This window comes from Eurosta solidaginis, chromosome 5, assembly GCF_040869045.1.
Source record: "Eurosta solidaginis isolate ZX-2024a chromosome 5, ASM4086904v1, whole genome shotgun sequence".
Classification (NCBI taxonomy): Eukaryota; Metazoa; Arthropoda; class Insecta; order Diptera; family Tephritidae; genus Eurosta; species Eurosta solidaginis.
This window is the reverse complement of record NC_090323.1, coordinates 245379507-245394212: the sequence shown is the minus strand read 5'-3', so window position 1 is coordinate 245394212 and position 14706 is coordinate 245379507. Positions and strand designations below refer to the sequence as shown.

General features: G+C 38.1%; 1 protein-coding gene across 1 annotated transcript; it reads right to left on the bottom strand.

Moving 5' to 3' along the window:
- Positions 1 to 121: 121 nt before the first annotated feature.
- Positions 122 to 10018, bottom strand: LOC137254393 (dynein regulatory complex subunit 2). The gene is made up of 6 exons (XM_067792023.1): positions 9797 to 10018; positions 9610 to 9723; positions 9397 to 9535; positions 2569 to 3191; positions 1294 to 1476; positions 122 to 346 (listed from the first exon to the last, which is right to left on the bottom strand). The coding sequence occupies exons 1-6, from the start codon at positions 9974 to 9976 to the stop codon at positions 122 to 124; spliced, it is 1464 nt and encodes a 487-aa protein (XP_067648124.1). The 5' UTR covers positions 9977 to 10018.
- Between the last annotated feature and the right edge of the window lie 4688 nt (positions 10019 to 14706).

Genomic DNA, 14706 nt, shown 5'->3' with positions numbered 1-14706 from the left:
TAATAAATTATAAAATGCCTGAAACTGCAAAAGTCTGTTTTACAAAATTTTTTGGAGTTTATTGAATAAATGATCAAATAAAAGTTGTTACAAAAGATTTCCAACTCATCTTACAAAATATTTAGAGACAATTAGGAGGTTCTTCTGGTAATAAAGGTGTAACTGTCAAAGTTTTCAACATATCCTCAATATTTTCACGTTTGCTCATTAGTTTTATAAAGTCCTTATACTTTTGATTTTCTTCTAATAATTCATTTTTTTCTCTGGCCAATAATAGATTTTGAGTTGAGGCGAGTGCTTGTCGATGCCAAAAATATTTCATGAGCTCCATTTGTTTTATCAGCTCCTGAAAATATAAAAATAACGCTTATTTAAAATAGCTTTAAAACATATTCAAAATAATAGAACAAATCTCTCATCTTGACAAAAAAATAAAAACACTAACTGTAGAAAGTGTGGATGAAACATTATCATCATTAACTGATGCTTAAACGATTTTGGCTGTTTCGTAACAAGTTACGCTAGCTATACCTACTTTGCGATAACTGACGCCAATAGTGGGCACCAAGGAAAGCTTAATCTTCCTCCATCTGCCCCTCCCAGCTCAGTGGAGGTCTCCCAATTCCTCTGCTTGAAATACTTTCTTGGCTGGAGCATCTTCGTCCATTCGCATTCACTTGACGTAGCCAGTGAAGCCTTTGGCTTTTCATTCGCTGCACTATCTTCACATCTGCGTAAAACTTATAAAGGTCGTCATTACACCTTCTTCGATACCCGCCGTCGGCATTACTGACAGGATCATAAATGTTTTGGAGAAATTTTTTCTCGAAACCCTCCATGATTTCTAGCGATACATCAGGACAGGTATGATGAGCGAATTGTACAGCATGATTTTTGTTCGTCGAGAGAGGACTTTACTTTTCAACTGCCTACTCAGTCCAAAGAAGCACTTTTTGGTAAGGGTTAGGTACTCTCCGTTTGATTTCTAAGATGACATTGTTTTTGTTGGTTTCCAAATAGAACAAAATCTCTCCCAGTTTCGAATTTATATCCTTCAATAGAGAGAGCAAGTACAATTCGTTTACCGCAAGACTCACTTGTTTCGTTTTTTTATCTAAACCAAAGAAGGCAGAACTCACGGCGCGTTTGTTAAGGCCAATAATATCAAGATCATAGCTCAGGCACTACCATTTAGTATTGAAAAAGAGTGTAAAGCTACATAATGCTCATACACATGATGAAATGTAGTGTTCATATAAAAAAAAACTTTCATTATTATACATATGTATTTACCGCTTCAGACACATCCACATGATCCTCCAGATTCAATGATTCTAAGCATAATGCCGTTTCGTTCTCAGATGTTTTATGCTTTTCTTTCGGCGCAATAATCTTTTCCGATTCTGTTTGTAATTTACGGCACATCACAGAGAGTGAAAGTAATAATTCACCATATTTCAATAGCTTTTGATAGTCCTATTTGAAAACATTAATCATCAACTTAGGTCCGGTTTTTCACTACAAGCTCAACTCAGTTTGTCAGTTAAACCACGCTTAAACTTATTCTGCAGTTTTCAGTCTACTTTAACTGAAGTTTAAGCTGCGCTTAGCGGCCGATCTGGCATGGTCTAGTTAACCTATCGGTGATTTGCGTTCGTTCGAAATGGCATCGAATATGCCCAACAAGCATTTGGGCTTAAATACCATTAGAGCTCATGTTGAAAACTAGCATACCTATACACTCTCAAGAGTTTTTACGAAACAGTAGCACAACTTGAGAATCATAGTGTACTCGGCAAAAGAGGAAAGTTTTTATAAAGCGAAAAATGCTATTACTTAAGTTGAAAAAGGATAATTCCCAACTTGTCGTTCTTTGTAAGATTCCAATACTACAGTATTTTCACGAAAATAATATAAAATATATATAATTTATTTTTGATAAATTACGCTTCATTACTGCTATCAATCAGGTGTGTGACAATAAACAGCTGTTGGCTTTGGTGGTATCAACTTGGAGATTTTTTTTCAACTTCACCTCCACTCGATATCCAGTGTGGAGAAATGTGTTGAGTATTAATTTGAGAACTTAACATTTCTCAAAATCTCTGGAATGGTGGATAATAATTGGAAAATATTAATGACGTTGGAGATCAACTCGAAAACTCTTAATTTTACAAAATTTCTCAAAGGTTGGTAGTGATTGGAGAATGAAGTTAGATATCAACTCGAGAACTATCTGGTTTTAGAATAATTAAATAATGATGTTGGATATCACTTTCGGAACTAGATATACATATATCTTGCTGGAAAAAATTTGTTTCCATGTTTGTTGGGTAAAGAAAATCCAGCTGTTGTCGTATCTACAAATTATCTAGATAATAAAAAACCAATGTTGCCGCAAAAAAAGCATAACCCAAAGGCGGCCTTAAACTGTGACTGAAAAACTGCTCAGTCGTTTAACTGGAGTTTAAATTTGACTACAGTTTAAGCAAACTCAGTTTAAGCTTAGCTAAATACTGAAACACCGGGACTTAATAAACAAATTTCCAAAAATTGAATTTAACAAACCTTCAGCATGCCATAGCACTCTCCAGATAGTGTCTGTAGTTTTTGAAATACCACGTGCTTATCATGCGAAATGGTGCGTTCGATTCCTTTGCGCACCTGCATAAAAAATTCATATTCCAGTCGTAAGTCGGCAAAGCGTCGCTGTGCATCCAATTCAATGTGTACTAACTCACGCTGCAATTCGCCATAGTTGCGCGTCAAACGGTATTCAATATCATTTAGCTTACGTGTTTCGTAAACAAAATTACGTTGTCGATCCATAAGAGCATGTATATGTTCATATTTCTTAGCGTCCAGAGATGTGTTCACAAGTGAACCTATGAAATTATCGAGTTGTTGATGGAGAGCTTTCATTTTTGCGGTAACTGCATCTCGTACTTGAAATCGTTTCTCAATTTCAGTATTCACTTGGTAATCTTGCTTCTCAACATACATATTATAGTCAGTTAACATTTGATGTTCCACTAGTAAATTCGTTGCGTGCATGATATTTTCACAATTGAGGCGAAAACCATCCTCGATCTCCTTGCGGGCGTTGAGCTCTTCTTTAAATTCTACAATCATTTGTTGTGCCTCGGATTCATAAAGTCGCTTAGACGCTTGTATTAGGGCGTTGTAGCAATCTGTAAAATGGGGCGATTTTTAAAATGTTTAATTCTGCGGCTTCACGGCATAGCCGAAATAGAATGCTACAGCGAAACGGCGAGACTGGGAAGAGTCTTATCTGAGGGAAATACAGAATAAATACTTAACACAAACTTCCACAGCGGGAACTTTTTCCAACCTTTGAGAGTTACATACAACTTAACCACGTCCCGCAGCTTCGGAAAACGGTTAGAGTAGTCTTCATACCAAAAGCGTGAAGAACTAGTGATATGTACCCTATTGGTTTGATATCTTTTATCAAATTAAAACCTAGAGAGAATGCAGGATTTTTCTCCTCAGCACAACATGCCTTCACCAAAGGAAGGTATTGCATATGGTGGTCATGAATAAAGAGAGTCCTAGGTATTTTTTTGGACATTGCTGGGTCTTTCAACAACGTCTCCAATGAGCAATCATGGACAGTCTCAACTAGATTAAAGTACATCCGGCCTTTATAATTTGGATTGGCTCCATGTTGAGCTGCAGAATGACGTCGCAATGGGGTGCATGTAACAGAGGAATAGCGTGGGGTATTATTACAAACGCTATGGACACTGGTCTTCAACCAGCCGACTATGCCGTTCTATACGGAACTATTCAAATTCACGATGTAAGCAGAAGACATTTCAGTCGTCATAAGTGGCAGATGCCTAGCAACAATCAGCTCTCTGACGGATCAAGCCCTTTGGGATGTACATGCCTGGGAACCTGGAGCCGGGTTAACCGGCAACGTGGAAAAAACCAATCTGATGAATTAGGGCCTTCGGGATGTACACTCAGTGAAAAAATCGTTCTAAAACGAACGAAACAAGTTCAAAATTAAGAACATTCGTTGACAAAAGTCTGTTAAGTACGTTTTTTCTTAACTTGTGACCGATGGGCTTGTTTTAAGAACAGTTTTTCCAAGCACACCGTTCGTATTTTATGACCACTTTGGTATTGATGTGTGAACCTTCTGTGCTCATTTCAAGCACTACTTGGGCTTGATTTGGATTTTTCGTTCTCACGCTTCGGGAACGATTTGGGGCCGATTTAACATTTTTCGGTCTCAATTTAAGAACGGTTCGTGCTTGATCTTTGTTGGGAGGGAAAGTATTTTTTTAAATATATTTATTTAATTTTTATTAATAATAATATTTTTGTCATAAATAAAGAATATTTGCAACAAAAAAATTGTTATTAAAATTCATAAGTTTAAGAAAAAATGCATAATAAGCATTTTCTCATACCTTTCTCTTATTGAGAAATTATTCTTATTTAAAGATGTAATCTGCATATATACTTAAAACAATTCATAACAAGTTTGAGAATTAGCTGTGGATATGTGAATGGAACTGAACGAAAAATAAGAGTTAAAAAAATAGAACAAAAAAAAATTGTTTTAAAAAATTCAGAGTTTGGCGGTGATCGAACTCGCACAACACGATCGCAAGCGCAACATCATAGCCGCTGGGCCACTACAACCGCTTCATAGCTGGTGCCAAATGGTGTATTTAACATTGTAGTGCACACGAATTGTACCGTTTTTTTTTTTCTTGGGCTTGATTTAAGAACATCGTTCTCATTAATAGAACATTTGTTCATATTTTAAGACCGGCCGTTCTTTTTTCAAGAAAATGGTGTCAGTTCAAGAACAAGGTTGTTGTTTTAAGAACAGGTCGTTCGTTTTTCAAGAACAAAAAAGTAAGAACATGAAAAGCTTGAGTTGAGTCCGGTGGTGCTGGATTTTAGAACGGCGTTTTTCTCTGAGTGTACATGCCTAGACACCTGGAGTCGGGTTAGCCGCCAACGCGATAAAAACCGATCTAGTATTATTTACTAGGAAGTGTAAGGTTTCTAATTGGACTAAGCCTAGGTTTAGTGAGGTAACCCTGCAAGAAAAATATAGCACAAAGTATCTAGGAGTTATACTAGATATAAATTGACGTGGAAACTCCATCCGGAAGAGAGAGCGAAAAAAGCCTCCGCGGCAATGTATGCATGCAAGAGGATGCTAGGATGCACGGGTAGCCTCTCACCCAAACTCTCTCATTGGGTATTTACGGCAATTGTTAAACCCATACCTTACTATGGAGTTCTTGTTTAGTGGACAGCCACACAAAAAAGTACGTATACCAAAAAACTTGAGAGGGTATGCAGAGTATCAATGATTAGCATAACGAGAGCTTTAAAAACAACCCGAGAGCAACATTGCATGCAATTTTACATATTCCGCCTGCAGACTTAACGGCCGACAACATCGCGTTAGCAACGCCAACAAGGCTTAAGGCCTCGGGCAGCTTGAATGAAGGTCTTATGGCCACAGCAGTCTAGCACCATCTAATATCGGGCAAACGGAATGTATGGTCCCGTGCCTGAGCTTCGAAAGAGATATTGGGGCCACAATTGAGGGAGGGCAGAAATAGAACATGCTATACACGTGTATACGGATGGCGCAAATTAATGGAAGGGGTTGGGTATGCTGTTTACTGTACTGACTCAGAAATAAGTAGATCAGGCTGCCAGATTACTGCAGCATTTTTCAGGCGGAAATTATAGCACTGTAGAAAGCGGAAGAAATTCTGGAGAAAGCGTGCTTAAGCTGCCGTCGCGTCAATATAAATATTGATAGTCTGGCTGCGATTAAGGCAATAATCTCACACAGTATTTCATCAATAACTGTTCTGGAATGCAAAGAAGCATTGAAAAAACTTCGATCAGGCCGGACCATACATCTTTACTGGGTTCCCGGTCGTAAACGGGTAGAAGGTAACGAAAAGGGCGATGAGTTGGTAAAGGAGTCGATGATAGACGACCCAATCCGTTTGGCAGAAATCAAAAGGAGACAGGAGTTACATATGATCCATCAAGCAAAAAAGGCGTGGACATAAGCGGGGGGGGGGGCTGCAAAATGTCTAAGAACATGTGCAAAGCCCAAGATACTAGACTCACAAAGTGGCCCATATCTCTGAAGAGAGAAGACTTAATATTCACGCTAGGCATAGTGACTGGAGAAGGCGTCACATGCTTATAAGTAAATCCTCGTAAATAACAGCAAGTGCAGGAAGTATGTGCTGAAGGAAGAAACGGCTGAGCACGTTCTGTGGTCGTGCCCTGCGCTCGCCAGGTCATGGCTCCAGTTATTAGGGGCGGCAGAGTTCATAGATTTGGAGGCAGTGATTAATCTGGGTCCTAGAAAACTGCTAGTATTTGACAAGAGGACGGAGTTATTCACATATATCCTGGCACCTCATTGGGGTTCTTCCGTTTGGTCGTCAAACAAATTCTGGTAGCACTATGGACACATTCAATCTATGTGAGGTCTTTATCGTCCCGCCAGTTCAGCCTAACCCAGGAAAAATGATGAAACCGCTCCCGAACTCGATGAGTTAGATAAATTTTAGCCCAACCGAATATGACGAAGTTAAAATAACAATACCCAGATTAAACAAGTAAGGAAGGCTAAGTTCGGGTGTAACCGAACATTACATACTCAGCTGAGAGCTTTGGAAGCAAAATAAGGGAAAATCACCATGTAGGAAAATGAACCTAGGGTAACCCTGGAATGTGTTTGTATGACATTGGTATCAAATGGAAGGTATTAAAGAGTATTTTAAAAGGGAGTGGGTCATAGTTCTATAGGTGGACGCCATTTCGGGATATCGCCATAAAGGTGGAACAGCGGTAAATCTAGAATGTGCTTTTACGATATGGGAATCAAATGAAAGGTATTAATGAGGGTTTTAAAAGGGAGTGATCCTTAGTTATACATGTGAAGGCGTTTTCGAGATATCGACCAAAATGTGGACCAGGGTGACCCAGAACATCATCTGCCGGGTACCGCTAATTTATTTATATATGTAATACCACGAAGAGCATTCCTGTCAAGATTCCAAGGGCTTTTGATTTCGCCCTGCAGAACTTTTTCATTTTATTCTACTTAATATGGAAGTGTTACACCCATTTTACAAAGTTTTTTCTAAAGTTGTATTTTGCGTCAATAAACCAATCCAATTACCATGTTTCATCCCTTTTTTCATATTTGGTATAGAATTATGGAATTTTTTTCATTTTTCGTAATTTTCGATATCGAAAAAGTGGGCGTGGTCATAGTCGGATTTCGGCCATTTTTTGTGCCAAGATAAAGTGAGTTCAGATAAGTACGTGAACTAAGTTTAGTAAAGATATATCGATTTTTGCTCAAGTTATCGTGTTAAGGGCCGAGAGGAAAGACACACGGTCGACTGTGTATAAAAACTGAGCGCGGCTTCAACCGATTTCGCCCATTTTCGCAGAAAACAATTATCGTCATAGAATCTATGCTCCTACCAAATTTCAGAGGGATTGGTTAATTTGTGTTCGACTTGTGGCATTAAACGTATTCTAGACAAATGAAATGAAAAAGGGCGGAGCCGCGCCCATTTTTAAATTTTCTTTTATTTTGGTATTTTGTTGCACCATTTAATTACTGGAGTTGAATATTGATCTAATTTACTTATTGTAAAGATAATCAATTTTTTGTTAAAATTTTACTTTAAATTTTTGTTTTTTTTTAAGTGGGCGTCTTCTTCATCAGATTTAGCTAATTTTTATTTAGCACATATATGGTAATAGTAGTAACTTTCCTGCCAAATTTCATCATGTTATCTTCAACGACTGTCATATTACGGCTTGCAAAACTTTCAAATTACCTTATTTCAAAAGTGGGCGGTGCCATGCCCATTGTCCAAAACTTTACTAATTTTCCATTCTACGTCATAAGGTCAACCCACCTACCAAGTTTCATCGCTTTTTCCGTCTTTGGTAATGAATTATCGCACTTTTTGGATTTTTCGAAATTTTCGATATCGAAAGTTGGCGTGGTTATAGTCCGATTTCGTTCATTTTAAATAACGATCTGAGATGAGTGCCCAGGAACCCACATACCAAATTTCATAAAGATACCTCAAAATTTACTCTAGTTGTCGTGTTTACGGGCGGACGGATGGACGGACGGACATGGCTAAATAAATTTCTTTTTTCGCCCAGATCATTTTGATATATAGAAGTCTATATCTCGATTAGTTTATGCCGTTAGACATTGCAGTTATGCGAACAAAGTTAATATACTCTGTGAGCTCTGCTCAGCTGAGTATAAAAACAAGGCTGCGGGTTCTGATGGATTGTCGACAGAGCTACTTAATTGCAAAGGCGAAGAATTTGTAGGGCACATGCATCAGCTTCTTTCCAAAATATGGTCCGTTGAGCGCATGTTCAACGATTGAAATCAAAGTGTTCTTTGCCCAGACCACAGTAAGGGGGTCCTGCAAATTGCGCCAATTATCGCAGAATCAGCCGTCTTTGTAACAAATATAAGGTCCTGTTAAGCATATATTTTGAATGATTGAAGCCTATCGTGAAACAGCTCATAGACTTTTGTAAGTGCGAAACAAGACCAGATTTTCCCAAATCGCCCAGTCTTGGATAAAAATCCAAGATGTCAAATCTTCTGACACAATCACCTCATCATCGATTTTAAGGCAGCCTTTGACATTACGGAAAGAAGTTGCCTATATTCCGCTATGCCTGAATTTGGTTTCCCCGAAAAGCTTGAATGGCTGTGCTAAATAATGTTTAACAACACATTGAGTTAAGTTCAAATTGGGAAGAACATCTCCGAGCCGTTTGAAACTAAACGAGGTATCACATAGAGTGATAATACAAGCTGCAGAGCCTAACTGCTCCGATAAGAGCGCGCAGTTACTGGATTAAGTTTTCTCTCTCCAAACTACAAAAAGAAGTGGAGAAGATGGATTTGATGGTTATTGAGGAAACAATAAAAAACTTCGTTTATTTGGGAGCAGGCATAAACATAAGCAGCAACGTCATACTTGCAATCCAGCTAAGAATCACTCTTGCCAATAAATGCTATTTTGGAATGAGTAGGCAATTGAAAATTAAAGTCCCCTCTCGGCCAGAGAAGATCATGAGCTACAAGTCACTTATCGAGCCCGTCCTGCTGATGGTGCAGAAGCATGGACAAAAATATTCCGGCCAAACAAATAATCTAATCGGAACACTCCTTAAGAATACGCGGAAGAGAGTGACCTCCACTCCGACTGGAAGCAACTGCCACGCCCTGTTGAACGACTTTAATTTGTCAACATTAACTAGAGTTTAAATTCCCATTGAAAAACAGGGCCTCAATGCACAACCTTAACTTACTTGTGGCAAAATCCAAGACCTGAAGATGCCGCTCAAAATTGCGTCGATGCATTTCTTGTGTGGTATCCATATCTGCCAGAAAAGTTTTTATTTTCTCATCTTTCTGTTCCATTATCCTTTGGGTCTTTTCTTCCCACTCCTTTAAAAGTAAAAGAAAAATATTAGGATAAAAGGTTTATTATACTCTAAGGCTTGAAGTCCCCTACAACATACCAAAACTTCAGTTCTTAATTCCTTTATTTTAATTTCACGACATATTTCCTCCCAATCTTCTTTTCCTCGTCTCGCTGACTGCTTGGATAGCTCGAGTTCTCGTTTTAGATGTTCCTTAATGTGAAATTTTTACGAAGTTCAATACAACTGCCCTATGGGATAAGGTTGGCTGATTACAAGTACATACCGTTATCTCCAACTTTTTAAACTCAATCTGCCTTTTTAATCTTAACGCTTTTTTCTCGGCTTTAGTAAGTTTTTTCTTTTTCTTAACCGGTTCAGGCGGTGGCTGTTGCTCCAATTCAATGTTGACCAAATAGTCATCATCGAGTTTGGTAAAAGGAGGCCTGCTTATACCAACAGACATGGTTTGTGTTCAGCTAGTAAAAGTTGGTAATAATTAATTAGTTTTTTTATTTAAATATTGGTATAAAATTTTTTTCAAAATATGCGTTTGGTTTTTTTTTTTGTTTTGATTGAAAATTTATTATTAAACAAACAAAAGTAAATATTTGACTGAGAAATTTGATTCAAAAAAAATATGTCATTAAGGGTTTTATCCGTGATCATACTGGAAAACTCCTATTGCTGGAGGGCCATGATGGCTTTATTCGCTGCACATACTCGATACTCGTCGTCGGTATCACGGAGCGAACCATACATCTTTCGGAGAACTTTTCTCTCGAACACTCTCCAAGAGCTATCTTTTCTTCTCTCGACACCGCCCATAATTTCGTACCAGGTTGTTGTTATTGTAGCGATAAGGACACTCCCCGAAGGCCTTCGGTAGAGTTATCGATGTTGATGGTCCTTTGCCGGATACAGTTCCGGTAACAAGCATCATTAAGGAACCAGCCCGACCCTCTCGGGCACAATTTTGTATGACCACATGAAACTTTCAAGGCCATCCGCCCTCCCATTCTCTACATCCATGAGAAGCTCGGGGTCGCCAGAGCCCCAGTTCTCGCCCCAGAGCTCGGTCAGGGAAGGTGGACGATTGGGTTGGAGAAGCTACATATATTTTGCGCTGGCAACACCTTGAGAGGGTTGCACTACACAGCCCCTTCAATCAATTTGGTATCTTAGTCACCTCTTACGACAGGCATACCTGCCGCGGGTACATTCTAAGCCCCGTTAACCTGCTGGGGTATTTCGAAACAAACAACAGCGCAGGTATAATGATCGACTTGTAGAGGACGATTTGTTCGTCGAGAGAGAACTTTACTTTCCAATGCCTATTTAGTCCAAGTAGAACTTGTTGGAAAGAGTTATTCTGCAATTATTTTCTAAGCCGAAATTGTTTTTGCTATAAACGCTAGTTCCCAAATAGAGGAAATTCGTCAATAGTGATCTGACAGCCTAGGTGCGAATGCGCCGATTCTTTCTTGGATGACAGCAAGTACTTCGTATTGTTCACATTTGCCCTTACCCCTTTTTTGCCTCTTGATCTACTCAATAGGACAGTAATTGTGCGCTCTTACAATAGTTTATACCAATCAAGGTATAGTCTGCTCTTGAACTATTTTCTCCAGCACTATGTTAAGGAAATTGCAGGAAGGGAGGCACCTTGTCTGAAGCCTCGTTTGGTTTTGAATCGCTAGGAGAGATTCTTCCCAATCCTTACGGAGCTAGTGGTGTTCTTCAGAACAGAGCCTTATGAAGTTTACAGATAACTTAAATTCACACATAGCAGCATACAAATAACTGTTTGCTGTCAAAGGCTGCTTTCGTTGATTATGGGCATCAGTATTTCGATATAACCTCATACGCAATGTTAAACAGACTAATTCGTGATAACGCTTCAGTTTACCGCGCGTAGCCTCGCCCACACGCAGCGTGTTTTTGCGGGCTCGCTAGAAACCTATCGTGGCGGTGGTACGTAATGAGAGAGAAATATACCCTCATTGCTCAGCCACATCATCAGGCCTAAAGACCCCATTACTGATACTTAGCATAGACTTGACTTGGCTTGGCGTAAACTTGGCAACTTAGCCTTGATTATACTCCACTTAGCGCACAATCTGGCATCATAATCAGTAAATGTCAATTTGTATGACAAAATGTCAAAATGAAATGGAAACAAACAAATGGCATCTCAAAATGTAAACGTCACTTAGAACTTACATAGAAAATCAAAATTCAACAGACTTCTAAGTCAAGTTAAGTGTTGCTAAGTTTTGAGTAATCAGTAACATGCAATGTTCATTTAACCGAACTGTAAGTGACAGTTCTTAAGCCAAAACAAGTCTATGCTAAGTATCAGTATTTGGGCCTTAAGCTGGAGTCATTGGTGCCGTATGTCGTAGCGCTGTATCCGTATCCCTAACGTAATCAGCTGTTTATCGTTACGACGGTAAACCAAAACCCAATTGGTTGGCTACGATACGGTTACGACCTTAGCGGCACCAATAATCGATTGCATTGATTCTCATAAGATTGGTCGAATCAGCTGTTATAAGGTTACCGATACGGTTACCGATAAAGCACCAATGTCTCCAGCTTTAAGATTGCTCTACGTGAGCAGGTGTGAGAGACGAGTAGATTTATCATCAGCTGTTTGTTTTGTGAGCAAACTTTTCGGCGGTGGTCAAAAGATATTTCATGCTTTACTGTCTAGACTTTGTTAGACCTAATCGAAAGTATTTCGGTAAAGGATCACTAGCAAAACGAAATGAAATGAAAATGCTTAAGTGGTTAGATATTAGCGAGTGCTGGCTTTTTTCAACATTTCATCTAACGCTACAATGTGTTGTGTTTGAATGCTCTCTCTGAACGCGAGCTTGAATGTTTGGTACACAGTGGGCATACACACAAACTGCGTTTTGTTTTTGTAAGTGTGAATTTTGTTTAAAAATGTTGGTAATATTATAAGGAAATCGAATTCTTTTATGCATAACGAAAGTAAGTACATACATCAAATTTCAATTACAAAGTAATAATCACACCCCTTTTATATATTCCTTCACTCCACATTTAAAGCCATCATCAATTTTAAAATAATCATCCCAAACATAAGGCACGATCCTCTTCCAAGTTCCGTCATGCTACTTTTGATTTTTTACTGAAAGCTTTTCATAGCTTTTTCGCATGAACTTGCACCTTGGTAGGCGAAGAACGCTTTTACCACACCACAGCGTGCAGAGTAATGAAAAAAATTGTTGGAATTGTTTCCACTATGCGGCGGTATCCAAGGGACTATTCGGTTTATGAAAAGGTGGCTTATGACTCAAAAAAAAAACAGCTGTTTCTCGCAAAAAAAACAGTTGTTAACAGCTGTTTGTCGCAATTTCTTTTTTGAGTCATAAGCCACCTTTTCATAGACCGGGTGACATATATTATTAACCTTTTATGGCTCCCTAAATTTCGCCGTTGATAATTTCACGAACTGCGTCTTGCTTAAAGTTAGATAATATGATCTAACTCTAACTGACATACAAACATCGTCGATCAGACTGAGCTTCATATATCATTTAATGTTTATGAAAGCTATAAAAATAACAATCACAATGCCAATAAAAATAATATCGTTTGTGTGCCTATTTATGAATGAGATAAAGTTTTTAATCGGCACTCTCACTTTTAATCTTAATAATGTCTTTTAATATCTGAAAATTTGTTGTTATTTCACAACTTGGAACACAGTCTTGCAAAAATCATGTAAGGAAAATCTCTAGTTCAAAAGTAGTGCGCTTCTGGTGCTTTCGAAACCCCTATTAGTTCGCGCGATATCGTAATTACATGTTTTCAACTGGCGAATTGAACTTTTTAGTGTCCTAGGCGGTGCAAATTGTCCCTACTGCATTACCTTTTCTGTAATACCTAACTAGATACAAATTTCCACTTAAGAACTGGTTGGTTTTTTGGCACTTTTTAGATAGTTCCGAACTAGTGTACAACTTTATAGGTATGATCCAGTTCTTTTCTTGGTACTATTTCGTTGGCTCCGAGTTGGACCGAATAGAATATGTTGCTTCTAGTACGATAGAGTTGGTGGAAAGTGTGGGTAAGAAATTGCATACTCATTGTTGAAACTCCTTAAAGCTGGCAGATTTTTTTGTTTCTCAAATATATTGTAACTAATTTAGGAAAATCCTGGTTATTATGCACCTTCTGCTAACGTTCTAATCGCTGAGCTGTGGAATAAAAAAGAAATAACTCCAATATTCAGTATTGCAAACTGCTTTTTATTTCGATTACTTTGGGAGTACTTCACAATTATACTTCACAAATAATAGCGTGTTTTAATCAAACTGATTACCGTTTCCTCAGTTTGCGCTGCTTTTATACTCTCGGTTGTCTCGATCGCCAATTCTCCTAATGTCTAGTCGTTTCACGAACCTGTGTTCCAGAACAGCCCCAGCTCATGCTTGGTTACCAGCTATATACATGTATATTTGTAGTTTATGCTTTTCTTCTAGCCACATGTATGTGTATGTGTGAGTAACAACTTCTGCTCTTAGCTGATGACTACATATGTGTATGTGAGATATTCTTCGTCGCCTTCTATGTGAGTTTGGATGATTGTTGTTTTTGTTGTGATTATTTAGTAAAAGCATAGTGATGCTAACAATATGTTAAAAATGAAATACGTATAAAAATCTACAATGACGATTTTGTAACAGGAGAACATCTAATTACTAGCAAACTTGTACTTACTTGGCACTTTAGATCTAGTTTCGAACAAGAAATTTTTATCACTAGTTACTGACTTCCCTACAACGTAGAGGCAAACCTTTCCAAGAGCAAGTTTAAATAGCTAATTTGTATGCAAATATGGGCTCCATACTTCTATATTTAGTTAATTTCAGGGATCATGTACGTATTTTAAATGTCTTGCTGTTATTTTACACGGCGTGAACAAAATTCTGTCATGCCCTGAGCGCTACTCAGAAACGGAGGTGAAGCGCCCAGCAAAAAAAAATTTTGCTGGAAAATGTGTTGTACAGTTATTAATATACTTGGTAATCGTAATTGGCCAATAACAATGATTTTGTCATTTAAAAAATTAATTATCAAGTACAATTACTTTTTACTGGTACTTAGTAATGAATAAATCTATTTAAATTTCCAATAAGTTATTTCAAATACTTTCAATTC

Excerpts from the sequence above, each read along its gene's own strand:
- LOC137254393 (XM_067792023.1), bottom strand. The coding sequence starts at position 9,976 with ATGTCTGTTGGTATAAGCAGGCCTCCTTTTACCAAACTCGATGATGAC. Across the intron at positions 9,724-9,796 it reads TTAAAAAGTTGGAGATAACG|GAACATCTAAAACGAGAACT; the intron begins GTATGTACTTGT and ends TTTCACATTAAG. Across the intron at positions 347-1,293 it reads ATGTGGATGTGTCTGAAGCG|GAGCTGATAAAACAAATGGA; the intron begins GTAAATACATAT and ends TTATATTTTCAG.